The 23,886-nt window shown below is 44.5% G+C and overlaps 1 protein-coding gene across 1 annotated transcript in view; it reads right to left on the bottom strand.

Annotated features, from left to right (window-relative positions):
- The window catches only part of LOC139533278 (neuron navigator 3-like), a 53,992-nt gene extending 37,745 nt beyond the window's left edge, over window positions 1-16,247 (bottom strand). Inside the window, exons 1-8 of the mRNA XM_071331347.1 lie at window positions 16,198-16,247; window positions 8,912-9,038; window positions 7,804-8,089; window positions 6,276-6,987; window positions 4,556-4,996; window positions 3,738-3,779; window positions 1,139-1,296; window positions 43-231 (exon numbers count right to left, since the gene is read on the bottom strand). Coding sequence (XP_071187448.1) covers window positions 43-231; window positions 1,139-1,296; window positions 3,738-3,779; window positions 4,556-4,996; window positions 6,276-6,987; window positions 7,804-8,089; window positions 8,912-9,038; window positions 16,198-16,247 — 2,005 coding nt within the window. The remainder of the gene's footprint in view (window positions 1-42; window positions 232-1,138; window positions 1,297-3,737; window positions 3,780-4,555; window positions 4,997-6,275; window positions 6,988-7,803; window positions 8,090-8,911; window positions 9,039-16,197) is intronic.
- Window positions 16,248-23,886: the final 7,639 nt, after the last annotated feature.

Here is a 23,886-nt window from a genome sequence, read left to right on the forward strand (position 1 = left end):
GCTCTACCAACTGAACCACACAGGACCACAGTCTGGGCCTACCTTCATCGGTGCTGTCCCTGAAGGAGCCAGAGCGGCTCATGCCCCGGGGTCTGTCCTCCAGAGAGGTGGCGCTGCCCCCCAGGTGGGCTTCTCCATACAGGTCAAAAGAGTCCTGGGCAGGGATGCTGTTGGAGCGACTCATACTGCTGGGTCCTGGCAGGTTGTAGGGTGACAGGTTGGTGGGGCTCACTGGGGGAGAAAACACACACACACACGCACAAACAGGTTGGAGTAGTGGTATTTGGAGTAGTGGTATTTGGAGTAGGGCTTACGCAGGTTGGAGTAGTGGTATTTGGAGTAGTGGTATTTGGAGGAGTGGTATTTGGAGTAGTGCTTACGCAGGTTGGAGTAGTGGTATTTGGAGGAGTGGTATTTGGAGTAGGGCTTACGCAGGTTGGAGTAGTGGTATTTGGAGTAGGGTTTACGCAGGTTGGAGTAGTGGTATTTGGAGTAGGGCTTACGCAGGTTGGAGTAGTGGCATTTGGAGTAGTGCTTACGCAGGTTGGAGTAGTGGTATTTGAAGTAGGGCTTACACAGGTTGGAGTAGTGGTATTTGGAGTAATGGTATTTGGAGTAGTGCTTAAGCAGGTTGGAGTAGTGGTATTTGGAATAGTGCTTACGCAGGTTGGAGTAGTGGTATTTGGAATAGTGCTTATGCAGGTTGGAGTAGGGGTATTTGGAGTAGTGGTATTTGGAGTAGTGGTATTTGGAAGAGTGCTTACGCAGGTTGGAGTAGGGGTATTTAGAGTAGTGCTTACGCAGGTTGGAGTAGTGGTATTTGAAGTAGGGCTTACGCAGGTTGGAGTAGTGGTATTTGGAAGGTGGTATTTGGAGTATTGCTTACGCAGGTTGGAGTAGTGGTATTTGAAGTAGGGTTTACGCAGGTTGGAGTAGTGATATTTGGAGTAATGCTTACGCAGGTTGGAGTAGTGGTATTTGAAGTAGGGCTTACGCAGGTTGGAGTAGTGGTATTTGGAGTAGTGCTTACGCAGGTTGGGGTAGTGGTATTTGAAGTAGGGCTTACGCAGGTTGGAGTAGTGGTATTTGAAGTAGGGCTTACGCAGGTTGGGGTAGTGGTATTTGAAGTAGGGCTTACGCAGGTTGGAGTAGTGGTATTTTCCGGTGCTTGTGCATGCAACTCCAGGGGGGGAGAGAGGGGACTGACTCCCCGTGTCCTGTAACCCTCCAGTGGAGTGAGAACGCAGCCACTCCTTCCCCTCCTCATGGGACGTCTGTCTGGACGAGGGAGGGTACCTAGAGAGGATGTGGTACACATCAACTAGTGGCACCACTGATTCAACATGACGTCTATTGAACCATGCAACTGCATCATCTACATATCACATGACTGAAGTGTGGTGACAAATATATTCACTAACTCATGCATAGTTATGTACGTACACACAGTGCTTGACTTTGACTAAAATAGGTGGCGGCACTCTGTTTATATATAAGTGCCGGTACTCTGTTAATATATAAGTGCCGGTACTCTGTTAATATATACGTGCCGAAACGCCACAATATAATTAAGTCAATATTCTAAAAGAGGTGCTGGACCTCAAGCAGTATAACGTTGGAGGGAGGTGGAAGAGTTCTGGTGTGTTCCGGCCCAAGTCAAGCACTGTGGACACAGACACACACACATGTATCCACCCACACACAGGCACGGCCACCCATCCCACCTATGTGCATGCATGCACACACACACACATGATCAAAGACACTCGGTTTACACATGGTCAAAGACACTGACAGTCTTTACTCTCCTCATCTCTAGCGGTTGCTAGCGGGGGGAAGAGTTATCTAAATGGTTGATAGGCAGCCATGTTTAATCCTTAAAGGAAGATAATTGAGTTCAAGCTCATCCTTTCAACACTGAAGCTCATAACAGACTGTCTGTCATACTAATACCCCACTCTGAATTCTTTCAGACGAAGAAAGGTACACTGATTGACATCTAATGACAGTAAAAGGTATTGAATGATAAATCATGTGCACATGTCTGCATGTTCAACTTCAAATCAAATTGTCTATTTTGCACAGAATTGTCCATTGATTTTGAATTCCACTTGGAGTTCAGAGGAGAGAACGCCTCAATCAGAGTATATTTTGAAGTCTGCTTAATGTGCATTTAAAACTGAGCATTGGACACATGAATATCATAATCATTTAGCTATTATCTGGCTTGAAAAAAGGCAATTTGTTGCTTTGAATCCCTCTGGGCTAGAAGAAAAGTCAGGGACAAGCAATACAACCCAGTCCTAAACTGCTGAGGCGTCTGAGATGAATAGAAATAAATGTCTCAAGGGAAAATGCCTCCACGCCTGCTGTGAAAGTACAGTTAAAAGGAAATACGTGTTCTTTCTGTGTTGTCAAACATCCCCTTAGCATTACATGCAGTGAATTCTAAAAGGTTGCAGAACTCCTACTCAAGGTAGAGATTCACTCTCTACTGCAGTCTAATAAAGACAAATATCAAACCCTGTGTAGGAGCCTGGATTTGTTGCAGTGCTTTTTGCAGACAGTAATTGGGTAGAAAAAGCCATTTGTTGCAGTGCTTTTTGCAGACAGTAATTGGGTAGAAAAAAGCCATTTGTTGCAGTGCTTTTTGCAGACAGAGTAATTGGGTAGAAAAAGCCATTTGTTGCAGTGCTTTTTGCAGACAGTAATTGGGTAGAAAAAGCCATTTGTTGCAGTGCTTTTTGCAGACAGTAATTGGGTAGAAAAAGCCATTTGTTGCAGTGCTTTTTGCAGACAGAGTAATTGGGTAGAAAAAGCCATTTGTTGCAGTGCTTTTTGCAGACAGTAATTGGGTAAAAAAAAGCCATTTGTTGCAGTGCTTTTTGCAGACAGTAATTGGGTAGAAAAAGCCATTTGTTGCAGTGCTTTTTGCAGACAGAGTAATTGGGTAGAAAACAGCCATTTGTTGCAGTGCTTTTTGCAGACAGAGTAATTGGGTAGAAAAAGCCATTTGTTGCAGTGCTTTTTGCAGACAGTAATTGGGTAAAAAAAAGCCATTTGTTGCATGGTGGTATGATAGGGGCTGAATCCCAAATGGAACCATATTCCATAGTGCACTTCTTTTGAGCAGAGCCCTATGGACCCAGATAGAAAGTAGGGCACTATATATAGGGAATAGGGTGCCAATAGGGTGCCACACTTTCTAGTGTTGAGGGTCTGGACACGATTTCAGCCATTAGATAGGACAGGAGTAGTGGAAACTTGATTTAAAATGGATGCCCTGCCTTGCCCTACAGTCAACGAGGAGGAAAACAAGTATAGCTATTCAGAATCCACTAGACTACATGGGATCATTGACTTCAGGCACCTGTAATCTGTGAGGAACTGTGGAGTGTCCAGAGGAACACCAGTTACTAATAGTCTACGTCTAGAAGAGAATTCTTCAACAGGATTTGTACAGCAATTGAAGCCTTTTATGAGGTGAAACTAAATTGTCACTCCCATTAATATATTCAATTTTCAATGTGCCAAACCCTCATCGGCTAAATCTCCTGAGACAAATGTCAAGCAAAATGCTAACGTCATTATGTAACACCGCTTTCCTACACCAACATGACATTAGACACAACATGTGATTTTGTCAGTTAGAAAGACATGTATGAATAACTTGTGAGAATGAATGAAAAGACAAAACAAGGAAACACCAAAAGGACAACGCATGAGTGATGAGTTACCTCAGTCCCTTTTTGGGGAGTGTGTTTCTGTCAAGAGGCATGCTGTTAAGACACAGAGAACAAAAAACATTAGAATTACCTACAGGTGTAGGATCTTAATTTGATCACCCTGTTGTTGCACAGCAGGAAATGCAATCTTGTAGTGTACTGTATTTGAGGTTTAAAAAGACTTCTAAAGTCTGTACTTTCCACTTTGCTGGAGGATTATTTTCCTGCTGTGAGAAACTGGTCAAATTAAGATCCTACATCTAAAAGATCACGATGCCATGGATTCAATTCACATCTATTGATTGATAGAACACACATACTGTCTAAAGTGAGAATGCTTTAGCCCACTACAATGGGCAACGTTACCCAAGAAACAGACATATGGAAAGCACACATTAAACCGAACATTTGGGTTAGTTTGATACTCTCAATTTAGACAACAATCTGTGAATGAAGGAAATATTACAAACCGCTATGACAACATTGAGCTATACTGAAAGGACAAGATGAGCATGACGTTGTATTCCATACATACAGTCTACAAGTCCATTTTCAAAGTGTCTGTACATTGATGGCTGTTTGTCAGAGATGGCTGGTGTGATAAGATATAGGAGGACGGGCTCATTGTAATGGCTGGAATGGAATAGACGGAACGGAGTGAAACACGTAGCTTCCCTGTGTTTGTTGTGTTTGATATCGTTCCCTTCATTCCAACCATTACAATATCTTTTCCCATCAGCCACCACTGATGTACATGTTACACCCGCTGGTCTGAAACAAACTACCCACAGGCACCTAATGGAGTTACGTTGTTCCACATTGGGACTCACCCCTCAGAAAGCGTGGACTTGACGCTGGCCGTGCGGGTGACTTTGGGGCCGTGGTGGTGCCCCAGCAGCAGGTCAATGGACTCGGAGCTGGTGTGCAGACTGGTCATGCTCTGGCAGCTCAGTGTGTCCTTACTGCCAGAGCATGCCGAAGAGCTGCTGAGGTTGGTGGGCCAGGGGCGGGCGTTGGAGGGCAGCGAGAGGCCTGACGCCGGGCTGGAGGCAGGCGAATCAGTGCCCAGGTCAGGGGCCTTGCCATAAAGTGGGCTGCTAGCCCCGCTCTGCCCGCCCGCGCTGCCCAGGCTCCCCGTGCCCGAGGAGGGAGAGTCCAGGCTGGCCTGGCGCGCCAATGTGCCATGAGGGCTGCCCAACGCAGAGGGGCACTTGCCTGAGTCGGGTGTGCCTGGGGTACTGGCCTTGCTGCTGGCTTTGGTGCCAAACAACCTGGGAGAGAGAGAAAGAGATGGTTCCATTCACTCACAGACTATTTATGGCAATCATGATCCCCTCATAGACTGAACAAACTCAGTCTCTAGGTTCAGAACTAGGTTGTTTGATATAGAACAGTATTACATTTATTTGATTACACCAAGGAAATAAGAGCTTGGGAAAAGTTTGAATTCCGCTCAACACTGCCCCTCCCCTATCTTCATCACCTTTAGCAACTATCTCATAAGCCTACCATATTCTTCTTCATAGACACTATGAAGAAGTACACCTTCCCTACTGCCTCTGTTAGAGTATGTGTGCATCCCAAATGGCACCCTATTCCCTATATATTTCACTACTTAGTACACTACTTTAGACCAGAGCCCTATGGGAATAGGGTGACAGTTGAGACCACGGAGCTCCCAGTGATTTTAATTCAGACAGCTGTGATTCAGACAGCTGTGGTTCAGACAGCTGTGGTTCAGACAGCTGTGGTCATAGCATTGCCCCATTTCCATTCCATGCATGTAATAAGCCAATCTGGTCACTCAGCAACACATTTGTTGTTCACAGGTCCTTCCTGTCGTGTCTGACGTGGGGCTGCCATCAAACAGGCTCCCAATTAATAGGTGCCTTTTTCTTAGGGGTATACGCACAAATCAAAAATGCACTCTGCGCCTCGACAGGTCGGACGGCGTGGCCGTGTCCGGACACGCCTTGTGAGCGCATCTAACTAATGAGACAGGGGTTCGCGAACAGAATAGCTTTCTCACTGTCAGTTAATCAGTTTAGCCTGACCTGAATGGCAAATCATCTACCGTTCATCTTGAGAGAAATGCCATCAGTTTCTGTGATGACATCTACCGAACAGCAGGGGGCAACCTTTGCCTCCCCGACTCTCAAGCCCAACGAACAAACTCAGACCAATGTTTCTGTGCTGGGATATGATTTAGTGTCTTATTACCTTATTACCTAAAATATATATGAGACTTTGGAATGCTAATTCTGCGCCGCTTCAGAGAAGAAGTGAACTTCTACCTGTAATTCTGACAGCACCAATGAACACCTCTATCTATCAGTAGCATCTTGGAGCTGAGAAACAACATTGTACCTCACCTCACAAACAACACTTCATTAATCTGTGGGGGCCTCGAGCACGCAGTCGGTGAGCGTGCCTAGGGAACAACAAGCTCGCTCCACCTTTATAATAGAGATGAAAAATGGCAGCTGCTTGGCTAGGCTACCAAGCTCTTATATGAGTGCAGGGGAAACCAAGTGAGCAGCGTTGACTGACCTGCGGAAGGTAGGTGAGGCGATGTCCGGGTACTTGGACCCTGGTTGCCTGAGGCCAGACTGGCCCGTGGAGGTGGGGCTGGACTTGGGGGAGGTGGATAAACCTGCTGGGTCCTGGTCCGACACGGCCACTTTCTCCTTGTCCGTCTGGTTGATGGTGATGGGGATGGGGCTCGAGCGCCCCGAGCCCACCTTCCCAGCGTCCCTTCGCTTGGTCCCCGTTCCTCCGGCCGACTTGCAGCTGACATTGGAATCGATGCTGCTGGAACTGGAGCGGTGGCCGCTGCGCCCCACCACCCCCCCGCTGGAGGACTTGGCCGGCCGGGGCAGAGAGCGGTACTGGAGGGACACCTTGGAGCCTCCGCAGCCCATCAGCACCCCATCGTCCTGGGGCTGGGAGCCATCCAGGCTGGTCTTACGGCCTCCGCTGATCCCTGTCCCCTTGCCGATAGCCGAAGACTTGGGCACCTTCCCCAGGGTGGCGGAGCCACTGGCCAGGGTGGCACCGCTGGACGTGATGAGGGCACCAGAGGGGGGGCTGGCCATCTTTTTATACCCGAACGACCCAGTGGTGGGGGGGCGGGCGATGCCCGAGGGGGGTTTCTTGCCCTCGTCGCCACTGCTCTTGCCGGCGTCGGAGGGCGAGCGCTGGATGCCAGCGGTCTTGGAGGGGGCCTTGCATTTCTCTGAGGCCTTGGCGTCATCAGTTTTACCTGTCGATACAAAGGCCAGTCATTAACAAGCTGGCAAACACCTTCCCCTCTGCAAACTGCTGGGGTACTGAATAATTTAGCTAGGATCGAGCAGAAGGGAGACGGACCTCGCAGCTTATTGGTAAATAACGGGACTCATCTTCATCATCATCTGTAGGGCTACAGGGCAGGTGTGCCAAATGACTTTACACTTCGCTAATATTTTACAACTCTTTTCACAAAGCTCAGCTAAAATAGAAAGCTATACTAATCCAAACATGAGAAGACTTGCTGAGCAAACCAAAACACGATTGAGAAAAAGATAAAGTAGAACGGAGAAACGACAAACATTACCGAGGGCCTCAAAGGGCGACGACACTGGTTTCCTAATGAATAATCTGATTGGCCGAAATCTTTGACCCTGTTATCTAATCAATGTCAAACTGGAACACATCAACAAATGAAATTCACTTATAAATTAAGCTAGGATGGACATTTCCTGGTTCTAATATCAACCAGACAGGCAGTTTGATTGAATGAATGACCAGTCAGAGAATAATATACACCACCATCCATCCTCAGTTAGACATGGGCCCTGTCCAAATAGGTCAGAAATACATCCTTCCTACCTTCCTTGAAGTACTCACAGATCTGAGTTGGTGAACGTAATACGGCGGTAACCTTGGATACACCGATACAATCACTTATACTGTAGATCTGTGCTCACCTCAAGACAACAAGGAAGGAGGAAGTTATTTCTACAGTTTTCCAACAGGGCCATGGTAGAAAGAAATAAGCAAGGTCTGAAGTAGGTCGAAGAAGGAGGGCGGGTCCTACCAGGGGTTTTGAGGGTGGCGCTGGTGCCTTTGGTCCGGGGGGGCGTGATGGCCACCTGGGCAGTCATACCCCTCCTCCAGGAGCCAGTCTGGGACATGGGTAGGCCCGTCTTCTGCCCGGGATCCTCGCCGCACTGCCCCGCTGGCGAGGAGGCAGAGGAGGAGGAAGATTTCCACTTTGAGCCGGGCTCCATGTTGACATCCAGCTCCTCGTCCACCTTCTTCAGATCTTCAGCTCCGGCCCAGCTGCTGCTGACCTCCTGCTCCACATGCTGGTGTGTGTCCGCCTGGGACAGTCAGTAACCCACACACCTTTATTTTACTATCCTTGTGGTGACCAAAACATTTATTCCAATTCAAAATCCTATTTTCCCTAACCCCTAATTATAACCCTAAACTTAACCCCTAACACTAAAACAGGCTTTTTACTTGTTTTACTATCCTTATGAAGACTTCTGGTCCCCACAAGGATAGTAAAACAAAACAAAACCACACACACACACACACACACACACACACACACACACACACACACACACACACACACACACACACACACACACACACACACACACACACACACACACACACACACACACACACACACACACACACACACACACACACACACACACACAATACAGTATGAGTAAGCCACCTGACAGATGGTGAACCCTCCCTCACTAACCACACCAACAGTCTCTTAAGAGATCAATCTGTTGAGGTTTCCACAAGGCACACATACTTGGCTATTTTTACCATGCTCCCTGAACACTGCACAAGGAGTGGGTTCCGCTGTACAATTCCTTGGCTTTCTCTCTTGAAAGCCAATTAAAACAAAGTAAATAGCTTCATTTCCAGACTACAGTGATATACCTCATTGTTACACATACTCAAAAAGTATGACAGACATGTCCCTGTTTTAATTGAAGCAAGTGCAAAGACAGTGATGCTTCAGTATCATTACTCACAGTTAGTTCAATGTCTGGAAGCATGGATATGCTCTATTATTGTTCATTTATAAGAGAATAAACAGGATATAGGCTCTATGGGTCGTTCTGGTTCGGACAAGCCTACTTCCTTCATTTACACTCCACGGTGTACTGTACCTGGGCTGCCTTGTTCTTGCGTGGTGACGATGTGACGGCGGGGTAGGTGGGCGTGTTCAGATCGTCTGTGCTGATGTTATCTACAGTGTCACTGAGACCGCTGCTGACCGAACTGCTGTCATCCCAACTACCAGAGAGAGAGAGACAGAGAGAGAGAGAGAGAGAGAGAGAGAGAGAGAGAGAGAGAGAGAGAGAGAGAGAGAGAGAGAGAGAGAGAGAGAGAGAGAGAGAGAGAGAGAGAGAGAGAGAGAGAGAGAGAGAAAGAGAGAGAGAGAGAGAGAGAGAGAAAGAGAGAGAGAGAGAGAGGGGGGGGGGGGGGTCAGAGATGAGTGATAAAGACAGAAGCCATCCATCTTCCCACCATATCAATCTTTCATTCCATTTTGTCATCCCTCCACAAATAGCAACAATCCTCTCCTTCACCCTTCCAGTAACCCTTCAGGTAAACTCAGAAACGTGCATCTCTGCACCGTGGAAAAGAGAAACATTTACATTACATTTACATTACATTTAAGTCATTTAGCAGACGCTCTTATCCAGAGCGACTTACAAATTGGTGCATTCACCTTATGATATCCAGTGGAACAACCACTTTACAATAGTGCATCTAACTCTTTTAAGGGGGGGGGGGGGGGTTAGAAGGATTACTTTATCCTATCCTAGGTATTCCTTAAAGAGGTGGGGTTTCAGGTGTCTCCGGAAGGTGGTGATTGACTCCGCTGACCTGGCGTCGTGAGGGAGTTTGTTCCACCATTGGGGTGCCAGAGCAGCGAACAGTTTTGACTGGGCTGAGCGGGAACTGTACTTCCTCAGAGGTAGGGAGGCGAGCAGGCCAGAGGTGGATGAACGCAGTGCCCTTGTTTGGGTGTAGGGCCTGATCAGAGCCTGAAGGTACGGAGGTGCCGTTCCCCTCACAGCTCCGTAGGCAAGCACCATGGTCTTGTAGCGGATGCGAGCTTCAACTGGAAGCCAGTGGAGAGAGCGGAGGAGCGGGGTGACGTGAGAGAACTTGGGAAAGTTGAACACCAGACGGGCTGCGGCGTTCTGGATGAGTTGTAGGGGTTTAATGGCACAGGCAGGGAGCCCAGCCAACAGCGAGTTGCAGTAATCCAGACGGGAGATGACAAGTGCCTGGATTAGGACCTGCGCCGCTTCCTGCGTGAGGCAGGGTCGTACTCTGCGAATGTTGTAGAGCATGAACCTACAGGAACGGGTCACCGCCTTGATGTTAGTTGAGAACGACAGGGTGTTGTCCAGGATCACGCCAAGGTTCTTAGCACTCTGGGAGGAGGACACAATGGAGTTGTCAACCGTGATGGCGAGATCATGGAACGGGCAGTCCTTCCCCGGGAGGAAGAGCAGCTCCGTCTTGCCGAGGTTCAGCTTGAGGTGGTGATCCGTCATCCACACTGATATGTCTGCCAGACATGCAGAGATGCGATTCACCACCTGGTTATCAGAGGGGGGAAAGGAGAAGATTAATTGTGTGTCGTCTGCATAGCAATGATAGGAGAGACCATGTGAGGATATGACAGAGCCAAGTGACTTGGTGTATAGCGAGAATAGGAGAGGGCCTAGAACAGAGCCCTGGGGGACACCAGTGGTGAGAGCACGTGGTGCGGAGACAGATTCTCGCCACGCCACCTGGTAGGAGCGACCTGTCAGGTAGGACGCAATCCAAGCGTGGGCCGCGCCGGAGATGCCCAGCTCGGAGAGGGTGGAGAGGAGGATCTGATGGTTCACAGTATCAAAGGCAGCCGATAGGTCTAGAAGGATGAGAGCAGAGGAGAGAGAGTTAGCTTTAGCAGTGCGGAGCGCCTCCGTGACACAGAGAAGAGCAGTCTCAGTTGAATGACTAGTCTTGAAACCTGACTGATTTGGATCAAGAAGGTCATTCTGAGAGAGATAGCAGGAGAGCTGGCCAAGGACGGCACGTTCAAGAGTTTTGGAGAGAAAAGAAAGAAGGGATACTGGTCTGTAGTTGTTGACATCGGAGGGATCGAGTGTAGGTTTTTTCAGAAGGGGTGCAACTCTCGCTCTCTTGAAGACGGAAGGGACGTAGCCAGCGGTCAAGGATGAGTTGATGAGCGAGGTGAGGTAAGGGAGAAGGTCTCCGGAAATGGTCTGGAGAAGAGAGGAGGGGATAGGGTCAAGCGGGCAGGTTGTTGGGCGGCCGGCCGTCACAAGACGCGAGATTTCATCTGGAGAGAGAGGGGAGAAAGAGGTCAAAGCACAGGGTAGGGCAGTGTGAGCAGAACCAGCGGTGTCGTTTGACTTAGCAAACGAGGATCGGATGTCGTCGACCTTCTTTTCAAAATGGTTGACGAAGTCATCAGCAGAGAGGGAGGAGGGGGGAGGAGGGGGAGGAGGATTCAGGAGGGAGGAGAAGGTGGCAAAGAGCTTCCTAGGGTTAGAGGCAGATGCTTGGAATTTAGAGTGGTAGAAATTGGCTTTAGCAGCAGAGACAGAAGAGGAGAATGTAGAGAGGAGGGAGTGAAAGGATGCCAGGTCCGCAGGGAGGCGAGTTTTCCTCCATTTCCGCTCGGCTGCCCGGAGCCCTTTCCAACCTGCAGGTAATGCACTCTGTGTAGGGTGAAGTTGCCCCTAGACACTGATCTTGAGTCAGTTTTGCATTTCCCGGACTAATGGTTAACTTAATGATTAGTGGAGGGGAAGGTGATCCTAGATCTGTACCTAGGGGAAACTTCACCCGGAGGTGCACTATGAATTGTACCTGCATCTGGCTGCCTATCACGCATGTACCTGCATCTGGCTGCCTAATTGTACCTGCATCTGGCTGCCTATCACGCATGTACCTGCATCATGTACCTGCATCTGGCTGCCTATCACTGCCTTAATGAAGGCAGCGTATATACAATGTATGTACGATGTATGGATCAGGACTGTATATGGGATGTATGGATCAGGTGGATGTATGGATCAGGACTGTATATACGATGTATGGATCAGGACTGTATATGTGATGTATGGATCAGGACTGTATATAGGATGTATGGATCAGGACTGTATATGGGATGTATGATATCCACTGGATATCATAAGGTGAATGCACCAATTTGTAAGTCGCTCTGGATAAGAGCGTCTGCTAAATGACTTAAATGTAAATGTAAATGAAACCTATCCAGTCCCCAAAGAGCCAGGAGATATGCCGGAAACAAGCAATCTCTGTCGTGGGTGAGGATTCGCTCAATTTCCAATCACCTCCTCCCATCTATCACTGTTGTTGATCACTCATCCTCTCTCATTAGTACATTGAGTGGCGGTGGCCCTCTTTAAATCTTCATTAGGCTATTAACTTCTGGGTATTGTGTTTCCTGGGATAATTTCTCAACAAATAAAATGTATTTATGAAGCCCTTTTTACATCAGAAGATGTCACAAAGTGCTTATGCAGAAACCCAGGCTAAAACCCCAAACAGCAAGCAATGCAGATGTAGAAGCACGGTGGCAAGGAAAAACTCCCTAGAAAGGCAGGAACCTAGTAGAGATTATAAGAGTACATGGCCATTAAGGCCACATCACTCTTCAAGATATTCAAACATTCATAGATGACCAGCATGGTCAAAACATGACTATATATGTGATGTATGGATCAGGACTATATATGTGATGTATGGATCAGGACTGTATATGTGATGTATGGATCAGGACTGTATATGTGATGTATGGATCAGGACTATATATGTGATGTATGGATCAGGACTGTATATGTGATGTATGGATCAGGACTGTATATGGGATGTATGGATCGGGACTGTATATGGGATGTATGGATCTGGACTGTATATGGGATGTATGGATCGGGACTGTATATGGGATGTATGGATCAGGACTGAAAATGGGATGCATGGATCAGGACTGTATATGGGATGTATGGATCAGGACTGTATATGTTATGTATGGAACATGTTAGCATTACATCATTGGATGATTTTGACTTTCTTATCAGGCCTGGGTTCAAATACTATTTAAAATATTTCCAATACTTTGATTGTTTGTCTGAGCCTGGCTGTAGTGTTGTGGGTGGGTGGGTTTTTCAGTTTTGAAACTATTCTATCAGTTCCATTGCGTCAGGCAAGCGGAATCAAGCCCAGATAAAGTATTTGAAATGATTTCAAATAGTATCTGAACACTGGTCTGGTTATTATGCAGGTGATGTACCCAGAACCCCTAAACAAAGGCCATATGGTTCAACCAGTGATCATTTCTGCACACGCTGTTTAATTACCACAGCTCCAGAGATTGGGGATCTCCAGAAATATGTTTCAGTCATGTCCAATTCCATTTTCTCTTATCACACCTAATACATCCCCCTCAATAATAATGTATTAGTCCTCTCTCCGTCTCAGGCTCATGCACACACACACACACACACACACACACACACACACACACACACACACACACACACACACACACACACACACACACACACACACACACACACACACACACACACACACACACACACACACACACACACACACACACACACACACACACACACACACACACACACACACACACACACACACACACACACAGTGGATGGTTGCCATGACAATCTGTGTGTATGTATCTCTAGCATGAATTAACATTTGGAATCTGATCACCTCACTAAAGCTAGAAATTGAGTCTCAGAGGAAAATGCAGCCAATTTGATCCAGCATAGCTACAGTCATACATACAGGGAACTAAAGAAATACGACAAATGAACCAACAACGTGTGGGAACCTCATCGACTGTCTAAGAGGGGAGAGAGGAGAGGATTTAACCTGCTCAAGGACATAAAACAATAAACCCTGAGGTATTGTAGTCTCAATTCAATCATATATGACTGAGCAACTGTCCTCTACCACATATGGGAGATGATATACCAGAGATGACAGATCAGAGATGATATACCAGAGATGACAGACCAGAGATGACAGATCAGAGATGACAGATCAGAGATGACAGACCAGAGATGACAGATCAGAGATGACAGACCAGAGATGACAGACCAGAGATGACAGATCAGAGATGACAGATCAGAGATGACAGACCAGAGATGACAGATCAGAGATGACAGATCAGAGATGACAGATCAGAGATGACAGATCAGAGATGACAGACCAGAGATGACAGATCAGAGATGACAGATCAGAGATGACAGACCAGAGATGACAGATCAGAGATGACAGATCAGAGATGACAGACCAGAGATGACAGATCAGAGATGACAGACCAGAGATGACAGATCAGAGATGACAGACCAGAGATGACAGATCAGAGATGACAGATCAGAGATGACAGATCAGAGATGACAGACCAGAGATGACAGATCAGAGATGACAGATCAGAGATGACAGACCAGAGATGACAGACCAGAGATGACAGATCAGAGATGACAGATCAGAGATGACAGACCAGAGATGACAGATCAGAGATGACAGATCAGAGATGACAGATCAGAGATGACAGACCAGAGATGACAGATCAGAGATGACAGACCAGAGATGACAGACCAGAGATGACAGATCAGAGATGACAGATCAGAGATGACTTCCAATCCCTTAGAAAGTGAAGTTCTCATTGCTAAGATAGTTTGCTTATTCCATTTTAGTCGAGTGAACATTACTTCTCCCCTGACATCTATAACTCATCCAAGACAAAGCTGAAACGCAAAGACAGGCTCAAAAGGAGAAAATAATGAGTTGTATGAAAGGCCCACAATGGGTGTTGGGAGAGATGTGTGGGTGTTCCTCTGAAAGATATAACAGTGTGGACATGCACGGGTGCGTTCTCCCTGCTTATTGATTTTTACAACCTCTTTCGTGCTTTTCAAGGGGATTGAAAGCTATTCATATCAGCATTGGATAACATCAAGAATTTAAATATCAAGTTCACAGTTAGTTATACAATAATAAAATAATTTCCTTTTGCAATGCCAACAGTAATCCTTCTCACTCCCCCCCCCTTAAAAGATTTAGATGCACTATTGTAAAGTGGCCGTTCCACTGGATGTCATAAGGTGAATGCACCAATTTGTAAGTCGCTCTGGATAAGAGCGTCTGCTAAATGACTTAAATGTAAAATGTAAATGTAACAGGGTGAGCCTGTTAAGAAGACGGAGCTGGAAAGGGCACGTTTTCTTACTGTACTCTATGTAGAGTTAAGCGAACTATTTCATTTGGAGCAAAAGTTTGAACTGTACAAATGGAATCCTTGACAGTTAAATGGGAATTCTCAGCTCCTCCATCTTTTTGGAATATAAGTGTCTGAACATCTCAATTCCATGAAATAAATGGAAACTATAAATTGCCTGTGGCCTGTGTCTGGCATGGATCCCATTTCACCATAGCCAATTTCTCATTGGCCATATGTCATTTATCATTTTGCCATTTAATATGTCCCCAAACTCTATTATTAGGAGGCAGTCTCAATGATGACCGTGCACAGGGTGAGTGATTGAATCATCATGTGTGAAGATGCAGATCTTCACTAGAAACATTTATTCACTTCCTCATTGTTTTAATTGATGGTGGTATTGATTGTTGGCTTCAATGGGCCTAGATGCTATTTTCATTACATATTTTCTACGATATTAAAAGCATACTATCATCAACAGTTGATTCATTGTGTCTATGTTGAGAATGTTGTAGGTGGTAATTGGCCACACCGCTCGTTAAGTCCTGATTCAGGACAGGTGCTTAGTGTTGTAGGTGGTAATTGGCCACACCCCTCGTTAAGTCCTGATTCAGGACAGGTGCTTAGTGTTGTAGGTGGTAATTGGCCACACCGCTCGTTAAGTCCTGATTCAGGACAGGTGCTTAGTGTTGTAGGTGGTAATTGGCCACACCGCTCGTTAAGTCCTGATTCAGGACAGGTGCTTAGTGTTGTAGGTGGTAATTGGCCACACCGCTCGTTAAGTCCTGATTCAGGACAGGTGCTTAGTGTTGTAGGTGGTAATTGGCCACACCGCTCGTTAAGTCCTGATTCAGGACAGGTGCTTAGTGTTGTAGGTGGTAATTGGCCACACCCCTCGTTAAGTCCTGATTCAGGACAGGTGATTAGTGTTGTAGGTGGTAATTGGCCACACCCCTCGTTAAGTCCTGATTCAGGACAAGCTGGTTTGCATCCCATTGCTTTTACACATTAAAAACCTGGATGTATTTACATCGAATCAATCAGAGTGGTTACTTTGTGAACAAGCCATTTCAAAGATCAACAGCTACTCTAACATCAAACGTGTAATTGTCGTTTCACCGCAAGAGCTGCACTGACCTGATCTCAAACAGAGTCAGATGGTGCTTAAAGTGAAAGGCACTATGCATCTTTTCTCCAATAGGATTCTACAAAGACATGGAAATCAATAGCCTTGAAAAAAGCTGGCTTGTTTGCTGTAATCACTTCCTCTTATCTTAAGTGGCCGATGGCGACGCCACGACTTTGCCTGGAAGTTGTTACGACGAGCTTCAGCATCCAAAGCACTTGTGGTGGCTGACAGTGACTTTCCACTCCCAGAATGGAACATGGAGATAAACTTCTGACTCGACGATGATGGCACTCAGGATCAAGAATGCACCCAGTGCTGACGCTTGAGTTTCCATAGTGACAGCAGCTTTTGTCAGGTCACATCGTCTTTCTACTTAGATGTGCCCCTCTGAAAATAAAGAAACCTGTCCTGTTCTTCCAGGGCCGGCCCCAGGCTGTTTATAAACTCAGTCGGGGTCTCAACTTACTGTTGAGAGTTAGAATAGAAAAATACACAAGGTGCAAGTTAGAAATTTGGTTGTGCATGAGCAATTGTTCTGTTGTTATCTCAGTCACTCAATAAGCCATGTCAGCCAACAATTTTTAGACTGGTAAATTAGTCTAGCCAGCTATCTAAACTAATAATCATGGCTGAATACTGACCGGTCACGCAGGGCACGTGCCCAAAGGCCCTGACCTCCAGGGGGCCCTCATTGATTTTGTTAGTCACTCTCACTCAGATATCATTAACATGGCATAAGTCATGGCAAAATGTGTCGAACTTCAGAAAATTAGCTTTAAAACTGAATAAATCTCACTTAGGGCCCCTAAAAGGCTAGAGACGGTCCTGTGTTCTTCACAACTACAACACCAACAGGGGGGAATGTGGTGTCCCTTTCCTAAACGTCGCCAGAGACCAGAGATCCATGGGTAACAGACAAGAAGAGGGCCGACAGAGACACGTTTAAGATTGCGTCCAGAAAACGTTTTATCATAGTAGTGCAGTACAAGGGAACAGGGTGCCATTTGGAATGGATGTATCACCGTCTCAGAGGAATTGGTAGCAAACCAAAATCCCAGTTTTGGGAAGTGATGAGAGACCGGCCCTTAGATGACTGTGTACTGCGCAGGCAACCGGGCCAGAATACTAAGACAAAATAGAGCTCCTAAACTTTCAAACATTTCATGAGATACAGTACATACTATGTTACTAATAATATGATAAATACTAAACATTTCATGAGATAAAAACTATACTACTGTACAGCGTCAATCGTCCTTTATGCCCAATCTTACACGTCAAACTCCTGATCAATCTATAAAGTGAGTCTTCTGTGAGAGAAGGCCAGACATAAAGGAAAGAGACTCTTATCTGATATACTTTCAATTCCCCCCACCAAATCCATCACTTTTGATAACATCGACGGTAGCGCTGTCTATTTGGGATGATTGAGTAGAGAGGGGAGGCTAATTTCCTGTGAAAACGGGATTGCTTTTATAGACCGTATGCCAAATTTAGTCTAAATCACAAAATTACAGGGATGGTTTTCAAGGAAATGGTATGAAAATGTTGTGAGATAGTCAGCCTTGACTAACAGCTAACAAGTGATGACTATCTATCCATATGATACTGTTTGGATATCCAAATAGTTACTTCCTGATTCATAGCCTGTGTTATTATTGGCTGCCACATTAATGAGCAGAACTAAAACAGATGGCTGTTTAAAAACTCCACTGCCTTCAAATTATTTTCTAAAAGTGAGTAAATTGTCGCTCTCTCACTCTCGGCTGTGACACATTGGGTACAATTCCCTCTTCCCTCCTGCGGTGGTCTTCTTAACACAATGCTGACAATCCAAAGTAATATTAATTAGTCTGCAAAGTGCTTGGAAATAAGATTATAATTCTCTGCTATTTTCCACCCCAATTTGTCCCAGTTGACTATCACAGACTTGGGGCTATCTGGATTGTTCTTGAAAAACTAAGTCTATAATCGTAACGCTAACTAACCCTTTTGATTTCTCTGCCATCCTCTTTTGTGGTGGTAAGTCAATTGCATTAATTAAGTGACTGTCTCTAATGTGCAATTCAGAATGGTTGTATTTGGCTAGAAGAAGGAGTAGTTAGGAAGACAAATAATACTTTACAAAAAGGGACCTATAAATCAAGCATAATGTTAGAAGGGACATTTCTTGATAACACATCTCAGAATAAAAGCGTGTTACTCAAACCGAGTATGATTACATTGTCAATACATTGTTATGAAGCACTGGAGGACAGGGGCAAATTAATTCCTTGATTATATTGATTAATGAATAAACCCACCCTTCGACAACATGCACTATAGATATACAGTAGTAATAACTTTATTTATTTATTTTTATTTCACCTTTATTTAACCAGGTAGGCCAGTTAAAAACAAGTTCTCATTTAGAACTGCGACAAGCAACACAGAGTTAAACATGGGATAAACAAACGTAAGTCAATAACACAATAGAAAAATCTATATACAGTGTGTGCAAATGTAGTAATAACTAATATACAGTACAGGTAAAGTAACCCTACAGTACTACCTAAAGGTATTCAACTCCTCTCCCCCCTCAGCCTAGCTTAGTGCAGCCAAGGCCAGTTTACAGGGGGGCCCCTGAGGGCTGTCCTGAGAGCATGCCTGTATTGGCTGAATATTTAATAGCGGTGCATCCCTAGGCACCAGCCCCTGATGGAATCATCGGTGATGTCTCTGACTGGCAGCGAGTCCCTCAGAGCTGCGAATGGGCGACACACGCTAGGGGCCTCTCTATATCTCTAGGGGCCCGGCCCCAGACAGAGCTCACAGCTATGACCAATAACCCTATCACAGCCCTGAAGCTGTGTCAACACTAACAGTATAGGTGTTTGAGTCACAAGCTCTTTAATAAACAACAACGTGTAAGTCCCGCTGTGTGTCTCGATATGTTGCTAGATGTAGAGCATGTTGGTTCCCCCTTCTGTATATCATGTACCGTACCAGTCAAACATTTGGACACACCTACTCATTCAGGGGTTTTTCTTTATTTTTACATTGTAGAAAACTAGATAAGACATCAAAACAATGAAATAACACATATGGAATCATGTAGTAACCAAAAAAGTGTTAAACAAATCAATATACAGTGGGGCAAAAAAGTATTTAGTCAGCCACCAATTGTGCAAGTTCTCCCACTTAAAAAGATGAGAGAGGCCTGTAATTTTCATCATAGGTACACTTCAACTATGACAGACAAAATGAGAAAAAAAAATCCAGAAAATCACATTGTAGGATTTTTTATGAATTTATTTGCAAATTATGGTGGAAAATAAGTCATAAAAGTTAACAATGCGTTAACTTAACTTAATGCGTTTGAGCCAATCAGTTGTGTTGTGACAAGGTAGGGGTGGTATACAGAAGATAGCCCTATTTGGTAAAAGTCCATACTATGGCAAGAACAGATCAAATAAGCAAAGATAAACAACAGTCCATCATTACTTTAAGACTTGAAGGTCAGTCAATACGGAGAATGTCAAGAACTTTGAAAGTTTCCTCAAGTGCAATCTCAAAAACCATCAAGTGCTATGATGAAACTGGCTCTCATGAGGACCGCCACAGGAAAGGGAGACCCAGAGTTACCTCTGCTGCAGAGGATAAGTTCATTAGAGTTACCAGCCTCAGATTGCAGCTCAAATAAATGCTTCACAGAGTTCAAGTAACAGACACATCTCAACATCAAATGTTCAGACGAGACTGTGTGAATCAGGCCTTCATGGTCGAATTGCTGCAAAGAAACCACGACTAAAGGACACCAATAATAAGAAGTGATAGAATAGACGTAGGACGTAGGACGAAAGACGGCGGACGTAAAGGTAACGTAAAGGTAATGGCGGACTGAACGAAGTTATGTAGAGCACCTCAAGATAAAACATAATATTCGAAATATCTGCTAAATTAGACTAAAATATTAGCACTAAATAATCTGGTGGGTGATAACCTTCAATCTGGATAATAACACAAAACAAATCCTAAGACTAGAGACATTTATCGACAAATATTACGAAAACAAGCAACACCCAAACATGACGGAGAATAAGACAGGGGTACCGAATCAAAAACGAAAACGTGACTCCTCAACCGACACGGATGATCTAATATTCTCAACACCGGCAATGGTAAAGGTCGAAACCGATCTGTTAAAATCAATAAATGACAAACTGGGTATACTTGAATTAGTTAGTAAAGATATAAAAGAGTTGAAGGCAAGCCTAGAGATGAGTGATGAAAAAGCTGCGGCTTTGGAGAAGGAAACACACGCGCTAAAAGGGACGGTCAATAAGATTGAAACCGAAATGAATGAATTTAAAAAGGAGAACAACGTTCTGAAGGAATGCTTACTGGATATACAAACTAGATCCATGAGAGAGAATTTGGTACTTACAGGTATCCAAGAGAAAGAAGGAGAGGTTCCTGAATCTGTAGTTAGAGAGTTCCTTTTTGCAGCGCTTCAGATACCGCGCGAAGTTATCGATAAGATCCAACTTGAACGTGTACACCACCTCGGACAGAGAGGGCAGAGGTACGAACGCCCAATCGTTGCCAAATTTGCTTCATTTAAAGATAAAATAATGGTTAAAAGCCTGGGTAAAAGACTTGCTGGGACCAAAATTGGCATGAATGATCAGTTTCCGAAAGAAATTGCAGAACGGCGCAAAGTTCTGTATCCAATTTTCAAAGAAAATAGATTAAAAGCGAAACGAGTAGCTCTCGTCGTTGATAAACTATATATTGATAACCAGTTGTTCAGAGACACAAAGATTACTCCATGGTTATTTTAAAAATTACAAAGTTCTCATAGATGAGGAAAATAAACACAATTCAAGCCCGGTTACTGATTGTAACAATACAATACAAAATATAGCTTTTCTATAAATCTTCACATATAACTAATTGAACACAAGCACTATTTCTATATAGTGAAGATAAAAACTAAGTAAACAGAAGGCACAGTATGTGTGGATGGTGTGGTGTGTGTTTATTTTTATTTGTTATGTTTGAAAAGTTGAGTGAGTGAGTAATGAAATAGTTGCATATCCCAGAGCCAGTGTATTGCTGTGGGCCGGGTATGAGAGGGCTTTCAATGTTGTTCAGATGATGGATATACTTTTATAATGAATTACACGTCTTATTTATTTATTGTCCTATCATGGGGAACTACATTTTTAAAATAAATTATATCTAATTATTTATTATCCTATTTTAATGGTACGGTCCATGGCCCTATACCCTAGACACCCACATGAATAGCCCAGATACTAAGGAGAAGTCCCTAACTGTTTTATGTGCATGCTGTATGCGGTCTGTATGCAGCCAAAATGAGGTCAGGGACCAAGAGCAGCACTGCCCCCTCAAGATTCTGAGCCTGCTTGGCAGGGTTGGTCCTGCAAAGCCAAAGCCCCCTAAAGGGAGAGCATAATAAACAAGGAAATTCTCAAAGCTGCTAATGAGAACCTTGATGACCTTGTACCTAGCCGGTGGGGATTCCGGTGGGGTGCCCCCACCCAGGCAGTGGCAGTGCTGGCAACACTAGCTGCAGTAACCCATGGGGAGGGGGTCACACTCGGACATTCAGAGAGGGGGTATATTATTGTGGCCCTGGTGGCACGAAACCAATCGGACTGCATGGAGAGGCTTGGGAACATGGTCAAAATGGATGACCGTATTGTGGGTGTTTCAGGAAGAAGGTGTACATTTGACCTCCATCATCTAGGATGTGACAATGGTAAATAAATCTCTACATTTATGCTCATTTTTTGCGCGGTCTTGCAGGCCTTCTCATGCAGCTGCAACTGCAAGTACATTTGTAAATCATGACCCATCTTGAGTTGGGCTCTGGGATGGTGCAATTGTTGAGAGGGTGAGCTTATGGTTGTGTGGGGGTAAGGGCTGAATGTGTGTGGGTGTATGTGTGTATCCCACAACTGTTGCGAAGGAAGAAGTAAAAGATGTTAGGGACTATAGAGGATGATTCACAGCAATATGTAATAAAAATCGAGGTGAGGGCGATGGAAATGCATTTGGCAATGGATCTGCTTCGGTTCGGTGGATGGTGCTGTGTGCACTTTTCGAAGGATGGATCCCAGTCGGTCCGGGGCTGTGCGATGCGGGGGGTCGGGGGTGGTCTGCCGGGCATTGGGATGACAACCCAACTCGAGATGGGGGCTTTTGGCGGGTGGAATAGTGGGGACCAATTGGAGGTTTGCTTAGTGGAGATGCAAATGTCATGGTACAACTATATAGACACTCAATCATTATGTTACTTTTTAATAGGACGTTTACAAACATATATTTTGATAAAAATAATTGAAAGGTGTGTCTCATTATGGTAAGTGGTGAAATAAGTATAGCCAGTTACAATTGTAATGGCTTAGCAGATAATAAGAAAAGACGATCAGTATTTACCTGGCTAAAAGAGAAGGATTATAATATCTACTGTTTACAGGAAACCCATTCAACAGTTTTAGATGAAGTTTTGTGGAAAAAGAACTGGGGGGGCGAAATATATTTCTCCCATGGGCAAAGAAATTCAAAAGGGGTGATGGTTTTAATTAATAATAACTTTGATCCAAATGTGCAACTTGTCCAAACAGATCCTCAAGGTAGATGGATTATTTTAAATATGTTATTGGACAATAAACATATATGGCTTATTAACCTATACGGTCCGAATAATGATGATCCAAGCTTCTTTGACAATATATATAAGAATGTATCAACTCTACAAGCAACACTAGACTCTATTATTATAGTGGGAGATTTTAATACGGTCTTAAATACCTCTATGGACCGGAAAGGAAATCACACTACAAACTATCACCCTCAGGCACTTAAGGAAATCAGGAATGTCATGGATATATTGGAATTAGTGGATATATGGAGACTTAAATACCCTGACCTAGTGAGATATACATGGCGGAGGCTTAATCAAGCTAGTCGCCTTGACTACTTTCTTATATCATTCTCTCTGGCACCAAAAGTTAAAAAGTGTTTGATAGGGGACAGAATGCGGTCGGACCATCACATAATTGGCATATATATTACTCTTACAGAATTTCCACGTGGGCGAGGATATTGGAAATTTAATCAAAGCCTACTAGATGATAAATTGTTTAGAACTAGGACAGAAGAATTTATAACTGACTTTTTTAGACATAACATAGGTACAGCAGATCCCCATATTGTATGGGACACTTTTAAGTGTGCCTTTAGAGGCCATGCAATTCAGTACTCATCTATAAAACAAAAGCAATTTCGATCAAAAGAGTCCATATTAACAAAGGAAATTGAAGGACTAACAGTACAGTTAGATAACAATAAAAACGGTACCATAGAGGCACAGAATAAGTTAGAGGAAAAACAAAAAGAAATGGAGGAACTTATTCAAGAAAGATCCAGTGTAATATATTACAAAAATAAAGCTAACTGGATGGAATATGGGGAAAAATGCACCAAATTCTTTTTCAATCTTCAATATAGAAATGCTACCAAAAAAAACGTATTAAAACTTGTTACAAATGATGGAGTCACGCATGATTCACCAAATGATATTTTGAAAGAGGAAGTAAAGTACTTTAAGAATATATTTTCGTTTCAGGCTCCTCCATCTCCACTAACTGAAACTAATTGTATGGATTTTTTCCCTAATAATAATG

Source organism: Salvelinus alpinus, chromosome 11 (assembly GCF_045679555.1).
Source record: "Salvelinus alpinus chromosome 11, SLU_Salpinus.1, whole genome shotgun sequence".
In the NCBI taxonomy this organism is placed as follows: domain Eukaryota; kingdom Metazoa; phylum Chordata; class Actinopteri; order Salmoniformes; family Salmonidae; genus Salvelinus; species Salvelinus alpinus.